This window comes from Engystomops pustulosus, unplaced genomic scaffold (genome assembly GCF_040894005.1).
Source record: "Engystomops pustulosus unplaced genomic scaffold, aEngPut4.maternal MAT_SCAFFOLD_109, whole genome shotgun sequence".
NCBI classification, from domain to species: Eukaryota; Metazoa; Chordata; class Amphibia; order Anura; family Leptodactylidae; genus Engystomops; species Engystomops pustulosus.
In genome coordinates, this window is record NW_027284991.1 from 68,275 (window position 1) to 95,939 (window position 27,665).

The 27,665-nt window shown below is 51.9% G+C and overlaps 1 protein-coding gene across 1 annotated transcript in view; it reads left to right on the forward strand.

Moving 5' to 3' along the window:
* Positions 1-27,348, forward strand: part of LOC140107062 (obscurin-like) — a gene marked incomplete at its 5' end in the record, with an annotated part of 89,565 nt that extends 62,217 nt beyond the window's left edge. The window contains 6 exons of the mRNA XM_072131630.1: positions 1,218-1,385; positions 3,759-3,861; positions 3,933-4,062; positions 6,652-6,757; positions 20,800-20,842; positions 25,099-27,348. Of these exons, the coding sequence (XP_071987731.1) occupies positions 1,218-1,385; positions 3,759-3,861; positions 3,933-4,062; positions 6,652-6,757; positions 20,800-20,842; positions 25,099-26,449 (1,901 nt within the window). The remainder of the gene's footprint in view (positions 1-1,217; positions 1,386-3,758; positions 3,862-3,932; positions 4,063-6,651; positions 6,758-20,799; positions 20,843-25,098) is intronic.
* Positions 27,349-27,665: the final 317 nt, after the last annotated feature.

Consider the following 27,665-nt stretch of genomic DNA (forward strand, 5'->3'; position numbering starts at 1 on the left):
GTATCATGCAGTGGGGTAGAGGTGCCCGGGCTGTGGTATCATGCGGTGGGGTAGAGGGGCCCGGGCTGTGGTATCATGTGGTGGGGTAGAGGGGCTCGGGCTGTGGTATCATGTGGTGGGGTAGAGGGGCCCGGGCTGTGGTATCATGCAGTGGGGTAGAGGGGCCCGGGCTGTGGTATCATGCGGTGGGGTAGAGGGGCCCGGGCTGTCGTATCATGCGGTGGGGTAGAGGGGCCCGGGCTGTGGTATCATGCGGTGGGGTAGAGGGGCCCGGGCTGTGGTATCATGCAGTGGGGTAGAGGGGCCCGGGCTGTGGTATCATGCAGTGGGGTAGAGGGGCCCGGGCTGTGGTATCATGCAGTGGGGTAGAGGGGCCCGGGCTGTGGTATCATGCAGTGGGGTAGAGGGGCCCGGGCTGTGGTATCATGCGGTGGGGTAGAGGGGCCCGGGCTGTCGTATCATGCGGTGGGGTAGAGGGGCCCGGGCTGTGGTATCATGCAGTGGGGTAGAGGGGCCCGGGCTGTGGTATCATGCAGTGGGGTAGAGGGGCCCGGGCTGTGGTATCATGCGGTGGGGTAGAGGGGCCCGGGCTGTCGTATCATGCGGTGGGGTAGAGGGGCCCGGGCTGTGGTATCATGCGGTGGGGTAGAGGGGCCCGGGCTGTGGTATCATGCGGTGGGGTAGAGGGGCCCGGGCTGTGGTATCATGCAGTGGGGTAGAGGGGCCCGGGCTGTGGTATCATGCAGTGGGGTAGAGGGGCCCGGGCTGTGGTATTATGCAGTGGGGTAGAGGGACCCGGGCTGTGGTATCATGCAGTGGGGTAGAGGGGCCCGGGCTGTGGTATCATGCAGTGGGGTAGAGGGGCCCGGGCTGTGGTATCATGTGGTGGGGTAGAGGGGCCCGGGCTGTGGTATCATGCAGTGGGGTAGAGGGGCCCGGGCTGTGGTATCATGCAGTGGGGTAGAGGGGCCCGGGCTGTGGTATCATGCAGTGGGGTAGAGGGGCTCGGGCTGTGGTATCATGCAGTGGGGTAGAGGGGCCCGGGCTGTGGTATCATGCAGTGGGGTAGAGGGGCCCGGGCTGTGGTATCATGCAGTGGGGTAGAGGGGCCCGGGCTGTGGTATCATGCAGTGGGGTAGAGGGGCCCAGGCTGTGGTATCATGCAGTGGGGGTAGCGGGGCCCTTGTGTCTGGTGGTGATGCTCTGTGTCCCCTCAGACGGGCGCTCAGTGGACGTGGACCCCCATCACATCATCATCGAGGATCCAGACGGCTCCTGCACCCTCATCCTGGACAACATGAGCGGCGCCGACTCTGGACAGTACCTGTGCTTCGCCTGCAGCCCAGCGGGCACTGCCAGCACCCTGGGCAAGATCCTGGTGCAAGGTAACTGGGGGGAGCAGCACAGAGGATGTCAGGAGCGGGGTCTCAGCAGCAGCACAGAGGATGTCAGGAGCGGGGTCTCAGCAGCAGCACAGAGGATGTCAGGAGCGGGGTCTCAGCAGCACAGAGGATGTCAGGAGCGGGGTCTCAGCAGCACAGAGGATGTCAGGAGCGGGGTCTCAGCAGCACAGAGGATGTCAGGAGCGGGGTCTCAGCAGCAGCACAGAGGATGTCAGGAGCTGGGTCTCAGCAGCACAGAGGATGTCAGGAGCAGGGTCTCAGCAGCACAGAGGATGTCAGGAGCGGGGTCTCAGCAGCACAGAGGATGTCAGGAGCGGGGTCTCAGCAGCACAGAGGATGTCAGGAGCAGGGTCTCAGCAGCAGCACAGAGGATGTCAGGAGCGGGGTCTCAGCAGCAGCACAGAGGATGTCAGGAGCGGGGTCTCAGCAGCACAGAGGATGTCAGGAGCGGGGTCTCAGCAGCACAGAGGATGTCAGGAGCGGAGTCTCAGCAGCACAGAGGATGTCAGGAGCAGGGTCTCAGCAGCACAGAGGATGTCAGGAGCAGGGTCTCAGCAGCAGCACAGAGGATGTCAGGAGCGGGGTCTCAGCAGCACAGAGGATGTCAGGAGCGGGGTCTCAGCAGCACAGAGGATGTCAGGAGCGGGGTCTCAGCAGCACAGAGGATGTCAGGAGCGGGGTCTCAGCAGCACAGAGGATGTCAGGAGCGGGGTCTCAGCAGCACAGAGGATGTCAGGAGCGGGGTCTCAGCAGCACAGAGGATGTCAGGAGCGGGGTCTCAGCAGCACAGAGGATGTCAGGAGCGGGGTCTCAGCAGCAGCACAGAGGATGTCAGGAGCGGGGTCTCAGCAGCAGCACAGAGGATGTCAGGAGCGGGGTCTCAGCAGCAGCACAGAGGATGTCAGGAGCGGGGTCTCAGCAGCAGCACAGAGGATGTCAGGAGCGGGGTCTCAGCAGCACAGAGGATGTCAGGAGCGGGGTCTCAGCAGCAGCACAGAGGATGTCAGGAGCGGGGTCTCAGCAGCAGCACAGAGGATGTCAGGAGCGGGGTCTCAGCAGCAGCACAGAGGATGTCAGGAGCGGGGTCTAAGCAGCAGCACAGAGGATGTCAGGAGCGGGGTCTCAGCAGCACAGAGGATGTCAGGAGCGGGGTCTCAGCAGCAGCACAGAGGATGTCAGGAGCGGGGTCTCAGCAGCACAGAGGATGTCAGGAGCGGGGTCTCAGCAGCACAGAGGATGTCAGGAGCAGGGTCTCAGCAGCACAGAGGATGTCAGGAGCGGGGTCTCAGCAGCACAGAGGATGTCAGGAGCGGGGTCTCAGCAGCAGCACAGAGGATGTCAGGAGCAGGGTCTCAGCAGCACAGAGCATGTCAGGAGCGGGGTCTCAGCAGCACAGAGGATGTCAGGAGCGGGGTCTCAGCAGCACAGAGGATGTCAGGAGCGGGGTCTCAGCAGCACAGAGGATGTCAGGAGCGGGGTCTCAGCAGCACAGAGGATGTCAGGAGCGGCGTCTCAGCAGCAGCACAGAGGATGTCAGGAGCGGGGTCTCAGCAGCACAGAGGATGTCAGGAGCAGGGTCTCAGCAGCAGCACAGAGGATGTCAGGAGCAGGGTCTCAGCAGCACAGAGGATGTCAGGAGCAGGGTCTCAGCAGCACAGAGGATGTCAGGAGCGGGGTCTCAGCAGCACAGAGGATGTCAGGAGCGGGGTCTCAGCAGCACAGAGGATGTCAGGAGCGGAGTCTCAGCAGCACAGAGGATGTCAGGAGCGGGGTCTCGGCAGCACAGAGGATGTCAGGAGCGGGGTCTCAGCAGCAGCACAGAGGATGTCAGGAGCGGGGTCTCAGCAGCACAGAGGATGTCAGGAGCGGGGTCTCAGCAGCACAGAGGATGTCAGGAGCGGGGTCTCAGCAGCACAGAGGATGTCAGGAGCGGGGTCTCAGCAGCACAGAGGATGTCAGGAGCGGGGTCTCAGCAGCACAGAGGATGTCAGGAGCGGGGTCTCAGCAGCAGCACAGAGGATGTCAGGAGCGGGGTCTCAGCAGCACAGAGGATGTCAGGAGCGGGGTCTCAGCAGCAGCACAGAGGATGTCAGGAGCGGGGTCTCAGCAGCACAGAGGATGTCAGGAGCGGGGTCTCAGCAGCACAGAGGATGTCAGGAGCAGGGTCTAAGCAGCAGCACAGAGGATGTCAGGAGCGGGGTCTCAGCAGCACAGAGGATGTCAGGAGCGGGGTCTCAGCAGCAGCACAGAGGATGTCAGGAGCGGGGTCTCAGCAGCACAGAGGATGTCAGGAGCGGGGTCTCAGCAGCACAGAGGATGTCAGGAGCTCCCGTGTAATGCGCTTCTTGTCCTCAGTTCCTCCGCGTTTCATCAATAAGATGCGGAATGTTTACTTTGTGGAGGGGGAGGACGCGCAGTTCTCATGTGTCATGGAGGGGGCGCCGTACCCACAGATCAGGTGAGTGCTCTGTGTGATGGGTGAGTGCTTGCTGAGGGTTGTAGTTCCACTCTGACCCTGTCCTCCTGCAGATGGTACCGGGACGGGCATCTCCTGGCAGATTCCAGCAAACACCAGACGTTCTCCGAGCCGCGCAGCGGGATCCTGGTCCTGGTGGTAAAGAGCGCCACCAAGGAGGACGCCGGGCACTACGAGTGTGAGGTGCGAGCTGCCGCAGGGTGCCAGGCTGCACCACCGCCACATGGTCACACACTCCGCCATATACACTACTACTACATACATAGTGCCCACAGTGTGCCATACACTGGATACATAGAGCCACCCGGTGCCCAAAATGTGCAATACACTGGATACATAGAGCCACCCAGTGCCCACAGTGTGCCATACACTGGATACATAGAGCCACCCGGTGCCCAAAATGTGCCATACACTGGATACATAGAGCCACCCAGTGCCCACAATGTGCCATACACTGGATACATAGAGCCACCCAGTGCCCACAATGTGCCATACACTGGATAAATAGAGCCACCCAGTGCCCACAGTGTGCCATACACTGGATAAATAGAGCCACCCAGTGCCCACAGTGTGCCATACACTGGATACATAGAGCCACCCGGTGCCCAAAATGTGCAATACACTGGATACATAGAGCCACCCAGTGCCCACAGTGTGCCATACACTGGATACATGGAGCCACCCAGTGCCCACAATGTGCCATACACTGGATAAATAGAGCCACCCAGTGCCCACAGTGTGCCATACACTGGATAAATAGAGCCACCCAGTGCCCACAGTGTGCCATACACTGGATACATAGAGCCACCCAGTGCCCACAGTGTGCCATACACTGGATAAATAGAGCCACCCAGTGCCCACAGTGTGCCATACACTGGATACATAGAGCCACCCAGTGCCCACAGTGTGCCATACACTGGATACATAGAGCCACCCAGTGCCCACAATGTGCCATACACTGGATCCATGGAGCCACCCAGTGCCCACAATGTGCCATACACTGGATCCATGGAGCCACCCAGTGCCCACAATGTGCCATACACTGGATCCATGGAGCCACCCAGTGCCCACAATGTGCCATACACTGGATCCATGGAGCCACCCAGTGCCCACAATGTGCCATACACTGGATACATGGAGCCACCCAGTGCCCACAATGTGCCATACACTGGATACATGGAGCCACCCAGTGCCCACAATGTGCCATACACTGGATACCAGGAGCCACCCAGTGCCCACAATGTGCCATACACTGGATACATGGAGCCACCCAGTGCCCACAATGTGCCATACACTGGATACATAGAGCCACCCAGTGCCCACAATGTGCCATACACTAAATACATAGAGCCACCCAGTGCCCAAAATGTGCCATACACTGGATACATGGAGCCACCCAGTGCCCACAATGTGCCATACACTGGATACATGGAGCCACCCAGTGCCCACAATGTGCCATACACTGGATACATAGAGCCACCCAGTGCCCACAATGTGCCATACAGTGGATACATAGAGCCACCCAGTGCCCAGAATGTGCCATACACTGGATACATAGAGCCACCCAGTGCCCAGAATGTGCCATACACTGGATACATAGAGCCACCCAGTGCCCAGAATGTGCCATACACTGGATACATAGAGCCACCCAGTGCCCACAATGTGCCATACACTGGATACATAGAGCCACCCAGTGCCCACAATGTGCCATACACTGGATACATAGAGCCACCCAGTGCCCACAATGTGCCATACACTGGATACATGGAGCCACCCAGTGCCCACAATGTGCCATACACTGGATACATGGAGCCACCCAGTCCCCACAATGTGCCATACACTGGATACATAGAGCCACCCAGTGCCCACAATGTGCCATACACTGGATACATAGAGCCACCCAGTGCCCACAATGTGCCATACACTGGATACATAGAGCCACCTAGTGCCCACAGTGTGCCATACACTGGATACATGGAGCCACCCAGTGCCCACAATGTGCCATACACTGGATACATGGAGCCACCCAGTGCCCACAATGTGCCATACACTGGATACATGGAGCCGACCAAGTGCCCACAATGTGCCATACACTGGATACATGGAGCCACCCAGTGCCCACAATGTGCCATACACTGGATACATGGAGCCACCCAGTGCCCAGATTGTGCCATACACTGGATACATAGAGCCACCCAGTGCCCACAATGTGCCATACACTGGATACATAGAGCCACCCAGTGCCCACAGTGTGCCGTACACTGGATACATAGAGCCACCCAGTTCCCACAATGTGCCATACACTGGATACATAGAGCCACCCAGTGCCCACAATGTGCCATACACTGGATACATAGAGCCACCCAGTGCCCACAGTGTGCCATACACTGGATACATAGAGCCACCCAGTGCCCACAGTGTGCCATACACTGGATACATGGAGCCACCCAGTGCCCACAATGTGCCATACACTGGATACATGGAGCCACCCAGTGCCCACAATGTGCCATACACTGGATCCATGGAGCCACCCAGTGCCCACAATGTGCCATACACTGGATACATAGAGCCACCCAGTGCCCACAATGTGCCATACACTGGATACATGGAGCCACCCCAGTGCCCACAATGTGTAGGTAACGCAGTGCCCATATACATGTAATTTGTCTATGCAGAGATCTGTGTTGCTCACATCTAGAGCTGTATAGAGCTGCCCCCTGCTGGTGCACTGCGAGCGCTGTGGTAACCCTGTGCCCCCTCTGCCTCCTACAGCTGGTGAATAGATTGGGGTCATCACGGTGCGGGGCGGAGCTGAACGTCCAGACGGCAGCCATGATGGCGCAGGAGCGGAGGGGCGACCAGACCATCACCATAGAAGGTAAGTCCCAGGGTCACATGACCTGGCCCCATCATGTTTTAGAATATTCCCAGAGGTCGTGTGGGAGTCACTGAATACCTGATAGTAGTGGTGACCGGAGATCAGAGGCACCACCACAAGAGATCAGGGGCACCACCACCAGAGATCAGGGGCACCACCACCAGAGATCAGGGGCACCACCACCAGAGATCAGGGGCACCACCACCAGAGATCAGAGGTGCCACCACCAGAGGTCAGGGGCACCACCACAAGAGATCAGGGGCGCCACCACCAGAGATCAGAGGTGCCACCACCAGAGATCAGGGGCACCACCACCAGAGATCAGGGGCACCACCACCAGAGATCAGAGGCACCACCAGAGATCAGGGGCACCACCACCAGAGATCAGGGGCACCACCACCAGAGATCAGGGGCACCACCACCAGAGATCAGGGGCACCACCACCAGAGATCAGAGGCACCACCACAAGAGATCAGAGGCACCACCACAAGAGATCAGAGGCACCACCACCAGAGATCAGAGGCGCCACCACCGGAGATCAGAGGCACCACCACAAGAGATCAGGGGCACCACCACTAGAGATCAGGGGCACCACCACCAGAGATCAGGGGCACCACCACCAGAGATCAGGGGCACCACCACCAGAGATCAGGGGCACCACCACCAGAGATCAGGGGCACCACCACCAGAGATCAGAGGCGCCACCACCAGAGATCAGGGGCACCACCACCAGAGATCAGGGGCACCACCACCAGAGATCAGGGGCACCACCACCAGAGATCAGGGGCACCACCACCAGAGATCAGGGGCACCACCACCAGAGATCAGAGGTGCCACCACCAGAGATCCGAGGCGCCACCACCAGAGATCAGGGGCACCACCACTAGAGATCAGGGGCACCACCACCAGAGATCAGAGGTGCCACCACCAGAGATCATGGGCGCCACCAGAGATCAGAGGTGCCACCACCAGAGATCAGGGGCACCACCACTAGAGATCAGGGGCACCACCACCAGAGATCAGAGGCACCACCAGAGATCAGGGGCACCACCACCAGAGATCAGGGGCACCACCAGAGATCAGGGGCACCACCAGAGATCAGGGGCACCACCAGAGATCAGAGGTGGCACCACCACCAGAGATCAGGGGCACCACCACCAGAGATCAGGGGCACCACCACCAGAGATCAGGGACACCACCACCAGAGATCAGGGGCACCACCAGAGATCAGGGGCACCACCAGAGATCAGGGGCACCACCACCAGAGATCAGGGGCACCACCACCAGAGATCAGGGGCACCACCACCAGAGATCAGAGGCGCCACCACCAGAGATCAGAGGCGCCACCACCAGAGATCAGAGGCGCCACCACCAGAGATCAGGGGCACCACCACCAGAGATCAGGGGCACCACCACCAGAGATCAGGGGCACCACCACTAGAGATCAGGGGCACCACCACCAGAGATCAGAGGTGCCACCACCAGAGATCAGGGGCACCACCACTAGAGATCAGGGGCACCACCACCAGAGATCAGAGGTGCCACCACCAGAGATCAGGGGCACCACCACTAGAGATCAGGGGCACCACCACCAGAGATCAGGGGCACCACCACCAGAGATCAGGGGCACCACCACCAGAGATCAGGGGCACCACCACCAGAGATCAGAGGCGCCAGCACCAGAGATCAGAGGCGCCAGCACCAGAGATCAGAGGCGCCAGCACCAGAGATCAGAGGCACCAGCACCAGAGATCAGAGGCGCCAGCACCAGAGATCAGAGGCGCCACCACCAGAGATCAGAGGCGCCACCACCAGAGATCAGAGGCACCACCAGAGATCAGGGGCACTACCACCAGAGATCAGGGGCACCACCAGAGATCAGGGGCACCACCAGAGATCAGGGGCACCACCACCAGAGATCAGAGGTGGCACCACCACCAGAGATCAGGGGCACCACCACCAGAGATCAGGGGCACCACCACCAGAGATCAGGGGCACCACCACCAGAGATCAGAGGCGCCACAACCAGAGGTCAGGGGCACCACCACCAGAGATCAGAGGTGCCACCACCAGAGATCAGAGGAGGCACCAGAGATCAGAGGCGCCACCACCAGAGATCAGAGGCGCCACCACCAGAGATCAGAGGCGCCACCACCAGAGATCAGAGGTGCCACCACCAGAGATCAGGGGCACCACCACCAGAGATCAGGGGCACCACCACCAGAGATCAGGGGCACCACCACCAGAGATCAGGGGCACCACCACCAGAGATCAGAGGCGTCAGCACCAGAGATCAGGAGCGCCATGACTAAAAACGACTGGCACCACCACCAGAGATCAGGGGCACCACCATCAGAGATCAGAGGCGCCAGCAGCAGAGATCAGAGGTGCCACCACCAGAGATCAGCTGTGACACTACTAGCAGAGGCATTTGACATGTAAATATGGCATCTTTTTGTTATTGAGCAGAAAGAGGACATAGAGGACTCCCTTGCAGCTACTGGTGGGGCAGTAAGAGAGGATGCCCCTTCTACCCATGTGCCCTAGGGTTACAGGATACATTGTTTCCTCTATAATTCTTCGATACTTTCATATTCAGAACGGCTCAATACTGGGATTCTCTCATTTTCACTACTGAATGTCTTATCCTGTTGTACAGACTCCTAGTATCTGTCTGCAGGGGATTCCCCAGGGGAGACATTGGTCAGGAAATCCTCCATATCCTTTGTATAGATGTGTGGGGTCGGGGAATCCTCTGTATAGATGTGTGGGGTCGGGGAATCCTCTGTATAGATGTGTGGGGTCGGGGAATCCTCTGTATAGATGTGTGGGGTCGGGGAATCCTCTGTATAGATGTGTGGGGTCGGGAATCCTCTGTATAGATGTGTGAGGTCGGGGGAATCCTCCGTATAGATGTGTGGGGTCGGGGAATCCTCCGTATGGATGTGTGGGGTCGGGGAATCCTCTGTATAGATGTGTGAGGTCGGGGTAATCCTCTGTATAGATGTGTGGGGTCGGGAATCCTCTGTATAGATGTGTGGGGTCAGGGAATACTCTGTATAGATGTGTGAGGTCAGGGAATACTCTGTATAGATGTGTGAGGTCGGGGAATCCTCTGTATAGATGTGTGAGGTCGGGGAATCCTCTGTATAGATGTGTGGGGTCGGGGAATCCTCTGTATAGATGTGTGGGGTCGGGAATCCTCTGTATTGATGTGTGAGGTCGGGGAATCCTCTGTATAGATGTGTGGGGTCGGGAATCCTCTGTATAGATGTGTGGGGTCGGGGAATCCTCTGTATAGATGTGTGAGGTCGGGGAATCCTCTGTATAGATGTGTGGGGTCGGTGAATACTCTGTATAGATGTGTGAGGTCGGGGAATCCTCTGTATAGATGTGTGAGGTCGGGGAATCCTCTGTATAGATGTGTGGGGTCGGGGAATCCTCTGTATAGATGTGTGAGGTCGGGGAATCCTCCGTATAGATGTGTGGGGTCGGGGAATCCTTTGTATAGATGTGTGGGGTCGGGGAATCCACTGTATAGATGTGTGGGGTCGGGAATCCTCCGTATAGATGTGTGAGGTCAGGGAATCCTCCGTATAGATGTGTGAGGTCAGGGAATCCTCCGTATAGATGTGTGAGGTCGGGGAATCCTCTGTATAGATGTGTGAGGTCAGGGAATCCTCTGTATAGATGTGTGAGGTCAGGGAATCCTCTGTATAGATGTGTGGGGTCGGGGGGATCCTCTGTATAGATGTGTGGGGTCGGGGGAATCCTCTGTATAGATGTGTGAGGTCAGGGAATCCTCTGTATAGATGTGTGAGGTCGGGGAATCCTCTGTATAGATGTGTGAGGTCGGGGAATCCTCTGTATAGATGTGTGGGGTCGGGGAATCCTCCGTATAGATGTGTGGGGTCGGGGAATCCTCTGTATAGATGTGTGGGGTCGGGGAATCCTCTGTATAGATGTGTGGGGTCGGGGAATCCTTGGTATAGATGTGTGGGGTCAAGGAATCCTCGGTATAGATGTGTGGGGTCAAGGAATCCTCGGTATAGATGTGTGGGGTCGGGGGAATCCTCCGTATAGATGTGTTATTACAGGGAATTTGTATTAATTTATGTGGGGTCAGAAAATTTTTGTGTAGATGTGTAAGCCTGCGGCAAAGCCACATCAGGGAAATATCATGAAATGTCCATACATGGTGTAACTAGAGGTTTCCGCTGACATAACAAGGATTGTCTATGATTCGCTGTGGCTCATGAACCTCTGTCTTTACCAGACGGAAGACCTGCTATAGAGATACAGGACAGCGCCCCCATCCACTAGACTATGGTATTACTGGTTACACTGGGGGATGTTATATCACTAGAGCCTCCATAGAGTTACACTGTGACACAGGCTCCATGCACTGGTATATAGAGGTACAGCGCCCCCATCCACTAGACTATGGTATTACTGGTTACACTGGGGGGATGTTATATCACTAGAGCCTCCATAGAGTTACACTGTGACACAGGCTCCATGCACTGGTATATAGAGATACAGCGCCCCCATCCACTAGACTATGGTATTACTGGTTACACTGGGAGATGTTATATCACTAGAGCCTCCATAGAGTTACACTGTGACACACGCTCCATGCACTGGTATATAGAGGTACAGCGCCCCCATCCACTAGACTATGGTATTACAGGTTACACTGGGGGGATGTTATATCACTAGAGCCTCCATAGAGTTACACTGTGACACCTGCTCCATGCACTGGTATATAGAGATACAGCGCCCCCATCCACTAGACTATGGTATTACTGATTACACTGGAGGATGTTATATCACTAGAGCCTCCATAGAGTTACACTGTGACACACGCTCCATGCACTGGTACATAGAGATACAGCACCCCCATCCACTAGACTATGGTATTACTGGTTACACTGGGGGGATGTTATATCACTAGAGCCTCCATAGAGTTACACTGTGACACAGGCTCCATGCACTGGTATATAGAGATACAGCGCCCCCATCCACTGGACTATGGTATTACTGGTTACACTGGGGGGTGTTATATCACTAGAGCCTCCATAGAGTTACACTGTGACACCTGCTCCATGCACTGGTATATAGAGATACAGCGCCCCCATCCACTAGACTATGGTATTACTGGTTACACTGGGGGATGTTATATCACTAGAGCCTCCATAGAGTTACACTGTGACACCTGCTCCATGCACTGGTATATAGAGGTACAGCGCCCCCATCCACTAGACTATGGTATTACTGGTTACACTGGGGGATGTTATATCACTAGAGCCTCCATAGAGTTACACTGTGACACAGGCTCCATGCACTGGTATATAGAGATACAGCCCCCCCATCCACTAGACTATGGTATTACTGGTTATACGGGGGCGATGTTATATCACTAGAGCCTCCATAGAGTTACACTGTGACACAGGCTCCATGCACTGGTATATAGAGGTACAGCGCCCCCATCCACTAGACTATGGTATTACTGGTTACACTGGGGGGATGTTATATCACTAGAGCCTCCATAGAGTTACACTGTGACACCTGCTCCATGCACTGGTTTATAGAGGTACAGCGCCCCCATCCACCAGACTATGGTATTACTGGTTACACTGGGGGGATGTTATATCACTAGAGCCTCCATAGAGTTACACTGTGACACAGGCTCCATGCACTGGTATATAGAGATACAGCGCCCCCATCCACTAGACTATGGTATTACAGGTTACACTGGGGGGATGTTATATCACTAGAGCCTCCATAGAGTTACACTGTGACACCTGCTCCATGCACTGGTATATAGAGGTACAGCGCCCCCATCCACTAGACTATGGTATTACTGGTTACACTGGGGGATGTTATATCACTAGAGCCTCCATAGAGTTACACTGTGACACAGGCTCCATGCACTGGTATATAGAGATACAGCGCCCCCATCCACTAGACTATGGTATTACTGGTTACACTGGGGGGTGTTATATCACTAGAGCCTCCATAGAGTTACACTGTGACACCTGCTCCATGCACTGGTATATAGAGGTACAGCGCCCCCATCCACTAGACTATGGTATTACTGGTTACACTGGGGGGATGTTATATCACTAGAGCCTCCATGGAGTTACACTGTGACACAGGCTCCATGCACTGGTATATAGAGATACAGCGCCCCCATCCTCTAGACTATGGTATTACTGGTTACACTGGGGGATGTTATATCACTAGAGCCTCCATAGAGTTACACTGTGACACAGGCTCCATGCACTGGTATATAGAGGTACAGCGCCCCCATCCACTAGACTATGGTATTACTGGTTACACTGGAGGATGTTATATCACTAGAGCCCCCATAGAGTTACACTGTGACACAGGCTCCATGCACTGGTATATAGAGATACAGCGCCCCCATCCACTAGACTATGGTATTACTGGTTACACTGGAGGGTGTTATATCACTAGAGCCTCCGTAGAGTTACACTGTGACACACGCTCCATGCACTGGTACATAGAGATACAGCGCCCCCATCCACTAGACTATGGTATTACTGGTTACACTGGGGGGATGTTATATCACTAGAGCCTCCGTAGAGTTACACTGTGACACAGGCTCCATGCACTGGTATATAGAGATACAGCGCCCCCATCCACTAGACTATGGTATTACTGGTTACACTGGGGGGATGTTATATCACTAGAGCCTCCATAGAGTTATACTGTGACACCTGCTCCATGCACTGGTATATAGAGATACAGCGCCCCCATCCACTAGACTATGGTATTACTGGTTACACTGGGGGATGTTATATCACTAGAGCCTCCATAGAGTTACACTGTGACACAGGCTCCATGCACTGGTATATAGAGGTACAGCACCCCCATCCACTAGACTATGGTATTACTGGTTACACTGGGGGGTGTTATATCACTAGAGCCTCCATAGAGTTACACTGTGACACAGGCTCCATGCACTGGTATATAGAGGTACAGCGCCCGCATCCACTAGACCAGTGATGGCGAACCTTTTAAAGCCTGAGTGCCCAAACTTCAACCAAAAGCCACGTATTTATTGCAAAGTGCCAGGGCAGCAATTCAAGCAGTAATGTATTTCTCCTTGTTCTTTGACAACTGTTAGTCATTTAGCCTCCTAAAGACACCAACGCAGTTGAAAGGAAGAGGGCAAATTGGCCCATCATTGTAGGAAAATTCTGTAGGAAGATTCTTTGAGTCCTGTCTGGTGAACTTCATGCTGGGGTAATGGCCTGGGTGCCCACAGAGAGGGCGCTGAGTGCCGCCTCTGGCACCAGTGCCATAGGTTCGCCACCACTGCACTAGACTATGGTATTACTGGTTACACTGGGGGATGTTATATCACTAGAGCCTCCATAGAGTTACACTGTGACACCTGCTCCATGCACTGGTAAATAGAGATACAGCGCCCCCATCCACTAGACTATGGTATTACTGGTTACACTGGGGGATGTTATATCACTAGAGCCTCCATAGAGTTACACTGTGACACAGGCTCCATGCACTGGTATATAGAGATACAGCGCCCCCATCCACTAGACTATGGTATTACTGGTTACACTGGGGGATGTTATATCACTAGAGCCTCCATAGAGTTACACTGTGACATCTGCTCCATGCACTGGAATATAGAGGTACAGCGCCCCCATCCACTAGACTATGGTATTACTGGTTACACTGGGGGGGGATGTTATATCACTAGAGCCTCCATAGAGTTACACTGTGACACCTGCTCCATGCACTGGTATATAGAGATACAGCGCCCCCATCCACTAGACTATGGTATTACTGGTTACACTGGGAGATGTTATATCACTAGAGCCTCCATAGAGTTACACTGTGACACACGCTCCATGCACTGGTACATAGAGATACAGCGCCCCCATCCACTAGACTATGGTATTACTGGTTACACTGGGGGGATGTTATATCACCAAAGCCTCCATAGAGTTACACTGTGACACCTGCTCCATGCACTGGTATATAGAGGTACAGCGCCCCCATCCACTAGACTATGGTATTACTGGTTACACTGGGGGATGTTATATCACTAGAGCCTCCATAGAGTTACACTGTCACACAGGCTCCATGCACTGGTATATAGAGATACAGCGCCCCCATCCACTAGACTATGGTATTACTGGTTACACTGGGGGGATGTTATATCACTAGAGCCTCCATAGAGTTACACTGTGACACCTGCTCCATGCACTGGTATATAGAGATACAGCGCCCCCATCCACTAGACTATGGTATTACTGGTTACACTGGGGGATGTTATATCACTAGAGCCTCCATAGAGTTACACTGTGACACCTGCTCCATGCACTGGTATATAGAGGTACAGCGCCCCCATCCACTAGACTATGGTATTACTGGTTACACTGGGGGATGTTATATCACTAGAGCCTCCATAGAGTTACACTGTGACACACGCTCCATGCACTGGTATATAGAGATACAGCGCCCCCATCCACTAGACTATGGTATTACTGGTTACACTGGGGGATGTTATATCACTAGAGCCTCCATAGAGTTACACTGTGACACACGCTCCATGCACTGGTATATAGAGATACAGCGCCCCCATCCACTAGACTATGGTATTACTGGTTACACTGGAGGGTGTTATATCACTAGAGCCTCCATAGAGTTACACTGTGACACAGGCTCCATGCACTGGTATATAGAGGTACAGCGCCCCCATCCACTAGACTATGGTATTACTGGTTACACTGGAGGATGTTATATCACTAGAGCCTCCATAGAGTTACACTGTGACACAGGCTCCATGCACTGGTATATAGAGGTACAGCGCCCCCATCCACTAGACTATGGTATTACTGGTTACACTGGGGGATGTTATATCACTAGAGCCTCCATAGAGTTACACTGTGACACACGCTCCATGCACTGGTATATAGAGATACAGCGCCCCCATCCACTAGACTATGGTATTACTGGTTACACTGGGGGATGTTATATCACTAGAGCCTCCATAGAGTTACACTGTGACACAGGCTCCATGCACTGGTATATAGAGATACAGCGCCCCCATCCACTAGACTATGGTATTACTGGTTACACTGGGGGATGTTATATCACTAGAGCCCCCATAGAGTTACACTGTGATACACGCTCCATGCACTGGTATATAGAGGTACAGCGCCCCCATCCACTAGACTATGGTATTACTGGTTACACTGGGGGGTGTTATATCACTAGAGCCTCCATAGAGTTACACTGTGACACAGGCTCCATGCACTGGTATATAGAGATACAGCCCCCACATCCACTAGACTATGGTATTACTGGTTACACTGGGAGATGTTATATCACTAGAGCCTCCATAGAGTTACACTGTGACACCTGCTCCATGCACTGGTATATAGAGGTACAGCGCCCCCATCCACTAGACTATGGTATTACTGGTTACACTGGGAGATGTTATATCACTAGAGCCTCCATAGAGTTACACTGTGACACCTGCTCCATGCACTGGTATATAGAGATACAGCGCCCCCATCCACTAGACTATGGTATTACTGGTTACACTGGGGGATGTTATATCACTAGAGCCTCCATAGAGTTACACTGTGACACAGGCTCCATGCACTGGTATATAGAGGTACAGCCCCCATCCACTAGACTATGGTATTACTGGTTACACTGGGGGGATGTTATATCACTAGAGCCTTCATAGAGTTACACTGTGACACAGGCTCCATGCACTGGTATATAGAGATACAGCGCCCCCATCCACTAGACTATGGTATTACTGGTTACACTGGGGGGATGTTATATCACTAGAGCCTCCATAGAGTTACACTGTGACACAGGCTCCATGCACTGGTATATAGAGGTACAGCGCCCCCATCCACTAGACTATGGTATTACTGGTTACACTGGGGGATGTTATATCACTAGAGCCTCCATAGAGTTACACTGTGACACAGGCTCCATGCACTGGTATATAGAGATACAGCGCCCCCATCCACTAGACTATGGTATTACTGGTTACACTGGGGGGATGTTATATCACTAGAGCCTCCATAGAGTTACACTGTGACACAGGCTCCATGCACTGGTATATAGAGATACAGCGCCCCCATCCACTAGACTATGGTATTACTGGTTACACTGGGGGGATGTTATATCACTAGAGCCTCCATAGAGTTACACTGTGACACAGGCTCCATGCACTGGTATATAGAGGTACAGCGCCCCCATCCACTAGACTATGGTATTACTGGTTACACTGGGGGATGTTATATCACTAGAGCCTCCATAGAGTTACACTGTGACACCTGCTCCATGCACTGGTATATAGAGGTACAGCGTCCCCATCCACTAGACTATGGTATTACTGGTTACACTGGGGGATGTTATATCACTAGAGCCTCCATAGAGTTACACTGTGACACCTGCTCCATGCACTGGTATATAGAGATACAGCACCCCCATCCACTAGACTATGGTATTACTGGTTACACTGGGGGATGTTATATCACTAGAGCCTCCATAGAGTTACACTGTGACACCTGCTCCATGCACTGGTATATAGAGATACAGCGCCCCCATCCACTAGACTATGGTATTACTGGTTACACTGGGGGATGTTATATCACTAGAGCCTCCATAGAGTTACACTGTGACACCTGCTCCATGCACTGGTATATAGAGATACAGCGCCCCCATCCACTAGACTATGGTATTACTGGTTACACTGGGGGATGTTATATCACTAGAGCCTCCATAGAGTTACACTGTGACACACGCTCCATGCACTGGTATATAGGGGTACAGCGCCCCCATCCACTAGACTATGGTATTACTGGTTACACTGGGGGATGTTATTTCACTGGGGGACCCAATACTCATCACCAGGAGAGATTTCATTACTAGGGGGCAGAGAGCACATTACTGGGGCGGGGGGAGATTGCACATTACTGTTGGAGTTAGAGGGTTCATTACTGGAGGGGGCAGGGGCACATTACTGGGGGGGGGGACAGAGTGAACATTTCTGGGTGCCAGAGTTTATAATAATGAGCAAGAAAATAACTTTTTAGATTTTGCCAATTGTCTACAATAAAAGAAAGTGAAGCATGTAAAGGAGTCTGAATACTTTCCGTCCCCACTTGTGCTCTAATCCCAACCAAATCAGCAGTCACAAGTTTTCTCAAGCATCAGTCACAACCAGTGCTCCTGACACCATGAGATATTATCACATGTGGAGGTCACGTACGTTATGGCTGTCGCTGCAGCTTGCAGTGTGTCTTGTGCACGGTACATACATTGACCAGCATGCGGGAGGTATGTAGGCTCCTCCTCCTGTGCATGCAGCGTCCTGCACCCCCTTCCTGTAGGTTGTGTCCATGAGCCCCTTCCACTTTTCTGCGATGTTCTCAGTAAGTGTATTTCTTGTCTCTTCCTCTCCAGGTCATTATTTAGTGACACTTGTCAGGAGGAGGGGAAGAGCAGGAGGTGTAGTGGTGGGGGAGGGGGAGAAGAGCAGAGGAGGTGTAGTGGTGGTGGGACAGGAGGAGGAGAGCAGGAGGTGTAGAGGTGGGGGGGCAGGAGGAGGAGAGCAGGAGGTGTAGTGGTGGGGGAGGGGGAGAAGAGCAGAGGAGGTGTAGTGGTGGTGGGACAGGAGGAGGAGAGCAGGAGGTGTAGAGGTGGGGGGGCAGGAGGAGGAGAGCAGGAGGTGTAGTGGTGGTGGGACAGGAGGAGGAGAGCAGGAGGTGTAGTGGTGGCGGAGGGGGAGGAGAGCAGGAGGTGTAGTGGTGGTGGGGGGAGGAGGAGAGCAGGAGGTGTAGTGGTGGTGGAGGGGGAGGAGAGCAGAGGAGGTGTAGTGGTGGTGGGACAGGAGGAGAGCAGGAGGTGTAGTGGTGGCGGAGGAGGAGGAGAGCAGGAGGTGTAGTGGTGGTGGAGGGGGAGGAGAGCAGAGGAGGTGTAGTGGTGGTGGGACAGGAGGAGAGCAGGAGGTGTAGTGGTGGCGGAGGAGGAGGAGAGCAGGAGGTGTAGTGGTGGTGGAGGGGGAGGAGAGCAGAGGAGGTGTAGTGGTGGTGGGACAGGAGGAGGAGAGCAGGAGGTGTAGTGGTGGGGGAGGGGGAGAAGAGCAGAGGAGGTGTAGTGGTGGTGGGACAGGAGGAGGAGAGCAGGAGGTGTAGTGGTGGGGGAGGGGGAGAAGAGCAGAGGAGGTGTAGTGGTGGTGGGACAGGAGGAGGAGAGCAGGAGGTGTAGTGGTGGCGGAGGAGGAGGAGAGCAGGAGGTGTAGTGGTGGGGGGGCAGGAGGAGGAGAGCAGGAGGTGTAGTGGTGGGGGGGCAGGAGGAGGAGAGCAGGAGGTGAAGTGGTGGGGCAGGAGGAGGAGAGCAGGAGGTGTAGTGGTGGGGGAGGGGGAGAAGAGCAGGAGGTGTAGTGGTGGGGGAGGGGGAGAAGAGCAGGAGGTGTAGTGGTGGTGGAGGGGGAGGAGAGCAGAGGAGGTGTAGTGGTGGTGGGACAGGAGGAGGAGAGCAGGAGGTGTAGTGGTGGGGGAGGGGGAGAAGAGCAGAGGAGGTGTAGTGGTGGTGGGACAGGAGGAGGAGAGCAGGAGGTGTAGTGGTGGCGGAGGAGGAGGAGAGCAGGAGGTGTAGTGGTGGGGGGGCAGGAGGAGGAGAGCAGGAGGTGAAGTGGTGGGGCAGGAGGAGGAGAGCAGGAGGTGTAGTGGTGGGGGAGGGGGAGAAGAGCAGGAGGTGTAGTGGTGGGGGAGGGGGAGAAGAGCAGGAGGTGTAGTGGTGGGGGGCAGGAGGAGGAGAGCAGGAGGTGTAGTGGTGGGGGAGGGGGAGAGCAGGAGGTGTAGTGGTGGTGGGGCAGGAGGAGGAGAGCAGGAGGTGTAGTGGTGGGGCAGGAGGAGGAGAGCAGGAGGTGTAGTGGTGGTGGGGCAGGAGGAGGAGAGCAGGAGGTGTAGTGGTGGTGGGGCAGGAGGAGGAGAGCAGGAGGTGTAGTGGTGGTGGGGCAGGAGGAGGAGAGCAGGAGGTGTAGTGGTGGTGGGGCAGGAGGAGGAGAGCAGGAGGTGTAGTGGTGGTGGGGAAGGAGGAGGAGAGCAGGAGGTGTAGTGGTGGTGGGGCAGGAGGAGGAGAACAGGAGGTGTAGTGGTGGGGCAGGAGGTGTAGTGGTGGTGGGGCAGGAGGAGGAGAACAGGAGGTGTAGTGGTGGGGCAGGAGGTGTAGTGGTGGTGGGGCAGGAGGAGGAGAGCAGGAGGTGTAGTGGTGGGAGAGGGGGAGGAGAGCCGGAGGTGTAGTGGTGGGGGAGGGGGAGGAGAGCAGGAGGTGTAGTGGTGGTGGGGCAGGAGGAGGAGAGCAGGAAGTGTAGTGGTGGGGGAGGAGAGCAGGAGGTGTAGTGGTGGTGGGGCAGGAGGAGGAGAGCAGGAGGTGTAGTTCTGCAGCAGGATGTAATGAAGGGGTGGGCATTGGGTGGCATTTGGGGTCCGGGGGGGGGGGGCTCCTGCACTGGACTCCCCCATCACTATGTCCTCAGACAGAGGTGAATGTTTGGGGCGTCTTCTGGGGACATTTCCATCATGAAGACCTCAGTATCAGCAGAACTGTCACCTGCAGATAATGGTCTGGGGGGGTCACATGACTTTTTTTTTATTTTGGGGCCACTGCGTCTGATGATGACCTTTGACCTCCTATAATGACGGCCCCTTATATCGGGTCTCATGTGTTATTGGATCATATATATAGGGTCACGCTGGGTCTCCCTGAGCGGCCGTGAGTCTGTATATGGAGGTTGTGCCTGAGGGTCAGGACGTGCCAGGGGGGAGGGGCAGGACGTGTCAGGGGGGAGGGGCAGGACACGCCAGGGGGAGGGGCAGGACGCGTCAGGGGGGAAGGGCAGGACGCATGACGCTTTACCTCTCCATCCAGGTTCCTCTTAATGACCTTAACACGATCAGACGGATCATCAGCTTGTGCCGGTCTAACCCCTGCTCTCCATATTGTTTCCTTTGTAGTCACTGAGCAAGAAACTAAAGTGCCCAAGAAAACGGTCATCATGTAAGTGCCGCTGCCTGTGTCTGTCCTCATGTCTGCTGACTGCTAACACCCGCTAACTACTTACCTAACGTGTGCACAGCATGGAGGGCGAGTGACCCCGCAGGTCAGGACCAATCCTAACCCCTGTTATACCAACCTACCACCATTGTCTCATTGTATGGAGTAAAGACTGCCCAGGTTATACCGGCTGTACATATATCATTATATACAGGAGATCCCCAGGTTATACCGGCTGTACATATATCATTATATACAGGAGATCCCCAGGTTATACCGGCTGTACATATATCATTATATACAGGAGATCCCCAGGTTATACCGGCTGTACATATATCATTATATACAGGAGATCCCCAGGTTATACCGGCTGTACATATATCATTATATACAGGAGATGCCCAGGTTATACCGGCTGTACATATATCATTATATACAGGAGATCCCCAGGTTATACCGGCTGTACATATATCATTATATACAGGAGATCCCCAGGTTATACCGGCTGTACATATATCATTATATACAGGAAATCCCCAGGTTATACCGGCTGTACATATATCATTATATACAGGAGATCCCCAGGTTATACCAGCTGTACATATATCATTATATACAGAAGATCCCCAGGTTATACCGGCTGTACATATATCATTATATACAGGAGATCCCCAGGTTATACCGGCTGTACATATATCACTATATACAGGAGATCCTCAGGTTATACCGGCTGTACATATATCATTATATACAGGAGATCCTCAGGTTATACCGGCTGTACATATATCATTATATACAGGAGATCCCCGGGTTATACCGGCTGTACATATATCATTATATACAGGAGATCCCCAGGTTATACCGGCTGTACATATATCATTATATACAGGAGATCCCAAGGTTATACCGGCTGTACATATATCATTATATACAGGAGATCCCCAGGTTATACCGGCTGTACATATATCACTATATACAGGAGATCCCCAGGTTATACCGGCTGTACATATATCATTATATACAGGAGATCCCCAGGTTATACCGGCTGTACATATATCATTATATACAGGAGATCCCCAGGTTATACCGGCTGTACATATATCACTATATACAGGAGATCTCCAGGTTATACCGGCTGTACATATATCATTATATACAGGAGATCCCCAGGTTATACCGGCTGTACATATATCATTATATACAGGAGATCCCCAGGATATACCGGCTGTACATATATCACTATATACAGGAGATCCCCAGGTTATACCGGCTGTACATATATCATTATATACAGGAGATCCCCAGGTTATACCGGCTGTACATATATCATTATATACAGGAGATCCCCAGGTTATACCGGCTGTACATATATCATTATATACAGGAGATCCCCAGGTTATACCGGCTGTACATATATCATTATATACAGGAGATCCCCAGGTTATACCGGCTGTACATATATCATTATATACAGGAGATCCCCAGGTTATACCGGCTGTACATATATCATTATATACAGGAGATCCCCAGGTTATACCGGCTGTACATATATCACTATATACAGGAGATCCCCGGGTTATACCGGCTGTACATATATCATTATATACAGGAGATCCCCAGGTTATACCAGCTGTACATATATCATTATATACAGGAGATCCCCAGGTTATACTGGCTGTACATATATCATTATATACAGGAGATCCCCAGGTTATAGCGGCTGTACATATATCATTATATACAGGAGATCCCCAGGTTATACCGGCTGTACATATATCACTATATACAGGAGATCCCCAGGTTATACCGGCTGTACATATATCATTATATACAGGAGATCCCCAGGTTATAGCGGCTGTACATATATCATTATATACAGGAGATCCCCAGGTTATAGCGGCTGTACATATATCATTATATACAGGAGACTCAGGTTATACCGGCTGTACATATATCATTATATACAGGAGACCCCTAGGTTATACCGGCTGTACATATATCACTATATACAGGAGATCCCCAGGTTATACCGGCTGTACATATATCATTATATACAGGAGATCCCCAGGTTATACCGGCTGTACATATATCATTATATACAGGAGATCCCCAGGTTATACCGGCTGTACATATATCATTATATACAGGAGATCCGCAGGTTATAGCGGCTGTACATATATCATTATATACAGGAGATCCCCAGGTTATACCGGCTGTACATATATCATTATATACAGGAGACTCAGGTTATACCGGCTGTACATATATCATTATATACAGGAGATCCCCGGGTTATACCGGCTGTACATATATCATTATATACAGGAGATCCCCGGGTTATACCGGCTGTAAATATATCATTATATACAGGAGATCCCCAGGTTATATCGGCTGTACATATATCATTATATACAGGAGATCCCCAGGTTATACCGGCTTTACATATATCATTATATACAGGAGATCCCCAGGTTATACCAGCTGTACATATATAATTATATACAGGAGATCCCCGGGTTATACCGGCTGTGCATATATCATTATATACAGGAGATCCCCGGGTTATACCGGCTGTACATATATCATTATATACAGGAGATCCCCAGGTTATACCGGCTGTACATATATCATTATATACAGGAGATCCCCAGGTTATACCAGCTGTACATATATCATTATATACAGGAGATGCCCAGGTTATACCGGCTGTACATATATCATTATATACAGGAGATGCCCAGGTTATACCGGCTGTACATATATCATTATATACAGGAGATCCCCAGGTTATACCGGCTGTACATATATCACTATATACAGGAGATCCCCGGGTTATACCGGCTGTACATATATCATTATATACAGGAGATCCCCAGGTTATACCGGCTGTACATATATCATTATATACAGGAGATCCCCAGGTTATACCGGCTGTACATATATCATTATATACAGGAGACCCCCAGGTTATACCGGCTGTACATATATCATTATATACAGGAGATCCCCAGGTTATACCGGCTGTACATATATCATTATATACAGGAGATCCCCAGGTTATACCGGCTGTACATATATCACTATATACAGGAGATCCCCAGGTTATACCGGCTGTACATATATCATTATATACAGGAGATCCCCAGGTTATACCGGCTGTACATATATCATTATATACAGGAGATCCCCAGGTTATACCGGCTGTACATATATCATTATATACAGGAGATCCCCAGGTTATACCGGCTGTACATATATCATTATATACAGGAGACCCCCAGGTTATACCGGCTGTACATATATCATTATATACAGGAGATCCCCAGGTTATACCGGCTGTACATATATCACTATATACAGGAGATCTCCAGGTTATACCGGCTGTACATATATCATTATATACAGGAGATCCCCAGGTTATACCGGCTGTACATATATCATTATATACAGGAGATCCCCAGGTTATAGCGGCTGTACATATATCACTATATACAGGAGATCTCCAGGTTATACCGGCTGTACATATATCATTATATACAGGAGATCCCCAGGTTATACCGGCTGTACATATATCATTATATACAGGAGATCCCCAGGTTATACCGGCTGTACATATATCATTATATACAGGAGATCCCCAGGTTATACCGGCTGTACATATATCATTATATACAGGAGATCCCCAGGTTATACCGGCTGTACATATATCATTATATACAGGAGATCCCCAGGTTATACCGGCTGTACATATATCACTATATACAGGAGATCCCCGGGTTATACCGGCTGTACATATATCACTATATACAGGAGATCCCCAGGTTATACCGGCTGTACATATATCATTATATACAGGAGATCCCCAGGTTATAGCGGCTGTACATATATCATTATATACAGGAGATCCCCGGGTTATAGCGGCTGTACATATATCATTATATACAGGAGATCCCCGGGTTATAGCGGCTGTACATATATCATTATATACAGGAGACCTACTGATAGTTCTGACCCCGCCCCCTCAGATCTACATGTCTACAATCTTATATTTACTGAAATTTCGGGATCTACAGAAGTTTTTTCCCCTCCCCCACAGAACTTCCCATCACTCCACATTTTTCTGTGTATTAACGTGCGTAACGATGCATGAGCCCCGGATTACCAGAACTAACCTGGCTTGGTGCTGGTGCTGGCTTGGTGCTGGTGCTGTCCCAGTGAGCGACATCGCCCGATACTAATTGACAAATTTGCGTCACTAGAGAGGAGACTATCACTACGGTGGTGAAGAGTCCAAGGATGAGAAGAAGAATGTCTCCAGGCATCTCTCCATCACGTCCAGCTTCAGGACACTCTCCAGCCCGGACCCCCAGACCTGAAATGTCCACAGCAGAGCCCCCCTATGCCGCCCGCAGCAGACAGCCGGTCTACAGGCCTGAGCAGGAACCACGGAGAACCGTAGTGCCCACACTGTTTATCACAGAGCCAGAAGATGAACGAGGAGCCTCTGCCCGACCCCAGGAACAAAAGTCTCGTTGGGTTGAGGTAGAAGAAATTATCGAATTTAAAGTGAAGAAATCACCAAAACCACAAAGGAAAAGAGGAACATCTCCTGCCAAGCCGGAGAAAGATGACCAACCTGGAAGGAAACTCCCCCAGTACGGCACAAGATCAAGAGGATTCACCGGCGATGACCCCAACAGAAACAATTCCAACAATAAACTGGTGGAGGAGTCAAAGTCTACACTAACATCCCGTAGCTTATCGGAAGAGGATATCCCATCAATGGAGTATGAACTCCTCCAACAAGAGTCTGAGCCTGAGGATGACCTCGGTCCTCAAGATGTCACCGAACAAATGCACGAGTTAGAGGAAGGTGCTGGTATCATGGCTGAACCCAAATCCTCAAAAACTAAAAACCCGGAAAGGTCTTCTTCTCCAATAGAGACAGATACCGGTAACAATGACCAAAGACTCCCAGTGGAAATAAAGTCATCAGATTCTGACCAAATCTCATCTCTAGAAGTAGAAGATGTCATTGTGGAGGAGCCAGAAGATGAAGATACAGAAGACTTAAGAAACCGAGATCAAAAAATTCTTACCTGTGATGGGAAGGCTTTGACTTTAGAAGATCTTGAGGATTATGTTCCATGTCAAGGAGAGACTTACGGATGTGATGAGAAAGTCGCAAACATTTCAGAAGGTGCCCCATGTGAGATCTCTGTCCTACAGGCAGAAATAAATGAGCCAACCGTTGGCAAACCTGTGCTGCTCAATGTCGGGAGGCCTGTAGCACCTAAACAGAGACCCAACTTCTTCACCCACCTAAAAGAAGGTATCGGCAGCATGTTCACAGCTGGTCCAAGAATGAGTAGAATGAATATGGGATCTGCAAATGTGTCTTTCCGTATGAAGGAAACCACTGTCGCAACTTCATCAACTGGTCAACCAACTTTTAACATTAAGCCCTCTTTCTGCACTGAGGTCCAAAGGTCTGCAGATAACGGGCAACCAAGCTTCAAGACAGAAGTTTCTACCAGAACCTTAAATTATGGAACCCTTGGTGAAACGATTACTTTACACATAAATAAGAAGGATACTTCTCAAAGCTAAGTAACGAAAGGAACTGAAGAAGATGAGGAGGAGATGAGTAAGACATAAGATCTGGAAGATGTGCTACAAGAACTTACCAGTCTTACGGGGAACACTTAGATATTGATAATAGAGAAACACAACGGTGATGACAAGATGAGGAACCAGACAAGGGTCACCATGAAATCTGCTCCTCTCCTCCTTGTAGACATCTTGACTGTTTTTGGTCGGATCATCCAGCCTTTCTTACTCTTCTTCACCATCTGGACATGTTTTATTCAAAGGATCTGTCGGAAATAAATCTGAATGTTTACATTGAAACATCGACCGTTGACAATGGCAGATGTAACGAGACACCGAGCTGCCAGATTCTCGCTTCATGTCAATTAAAATACATGATTGGGAAAAGATCCGCCTTGTTTTTGGCTGGAGGCCTGGAGAAGACATGGACTAATTACACGGATTGTGGAATACATGACTTCCCACCATCCTGTGAGATGCCGTATGTCCTCAGAAGATGCAGATCCATCGACAGTTCATGGACACACATTATGTATCTTGTATCTGATGGCAGAGTCTGACCTCTACACATTGGCCAAGGTTCTCCATGTCACTGTCCATGTAGAGTCCATGCGCCAGGCCGCAGGAGGCTTCTTATTTATTACTGCCCTTAGGTTTGTTTTTGTATAGATTCTGCAGATTTTCCTCTCCGCATGATGTGTCGATTGTGATCTAGTTCATTAACCCTTCAAGCGACCCCACACAGTCTGTGATACGGCAGCAGATGATACTCGGAGTCATCGCTGCTTCCCTCGTTAGATTTCTGCAGATACTTTGTGTTGTGTTTGTTTTTTTCCATATAGAAATGATGTTCCAGTGACAAGAGCTGCTGAGTGTAATAAACCTGTGTCGGGGATCTCCCCTCGTCTGCCTCGTCTCTTTATTATGTGCTCCTCAGTAGAACATTGTCCGGACAGACCTAGTCCCCTATTGTTCTGTAACTGCCAGGATCACCGTCGTAGACACGAAAGATTGAGACTCTACTCTGTAAAGAGGGAAAAGAACCAGAACCTGATGTAAAATGATTATCATGAGGAGAAGTTCAGACAGCTAGGATGTGGTCCTCATGGGATGGAGGATTTTATGAGGGCAGAACCTGGTGTAAAATAATTAACGTGAGGAGGATGTTCTTGAGGCTAGGACCTGAGATAAAGGGAACCTAAGATATGGAGTATTT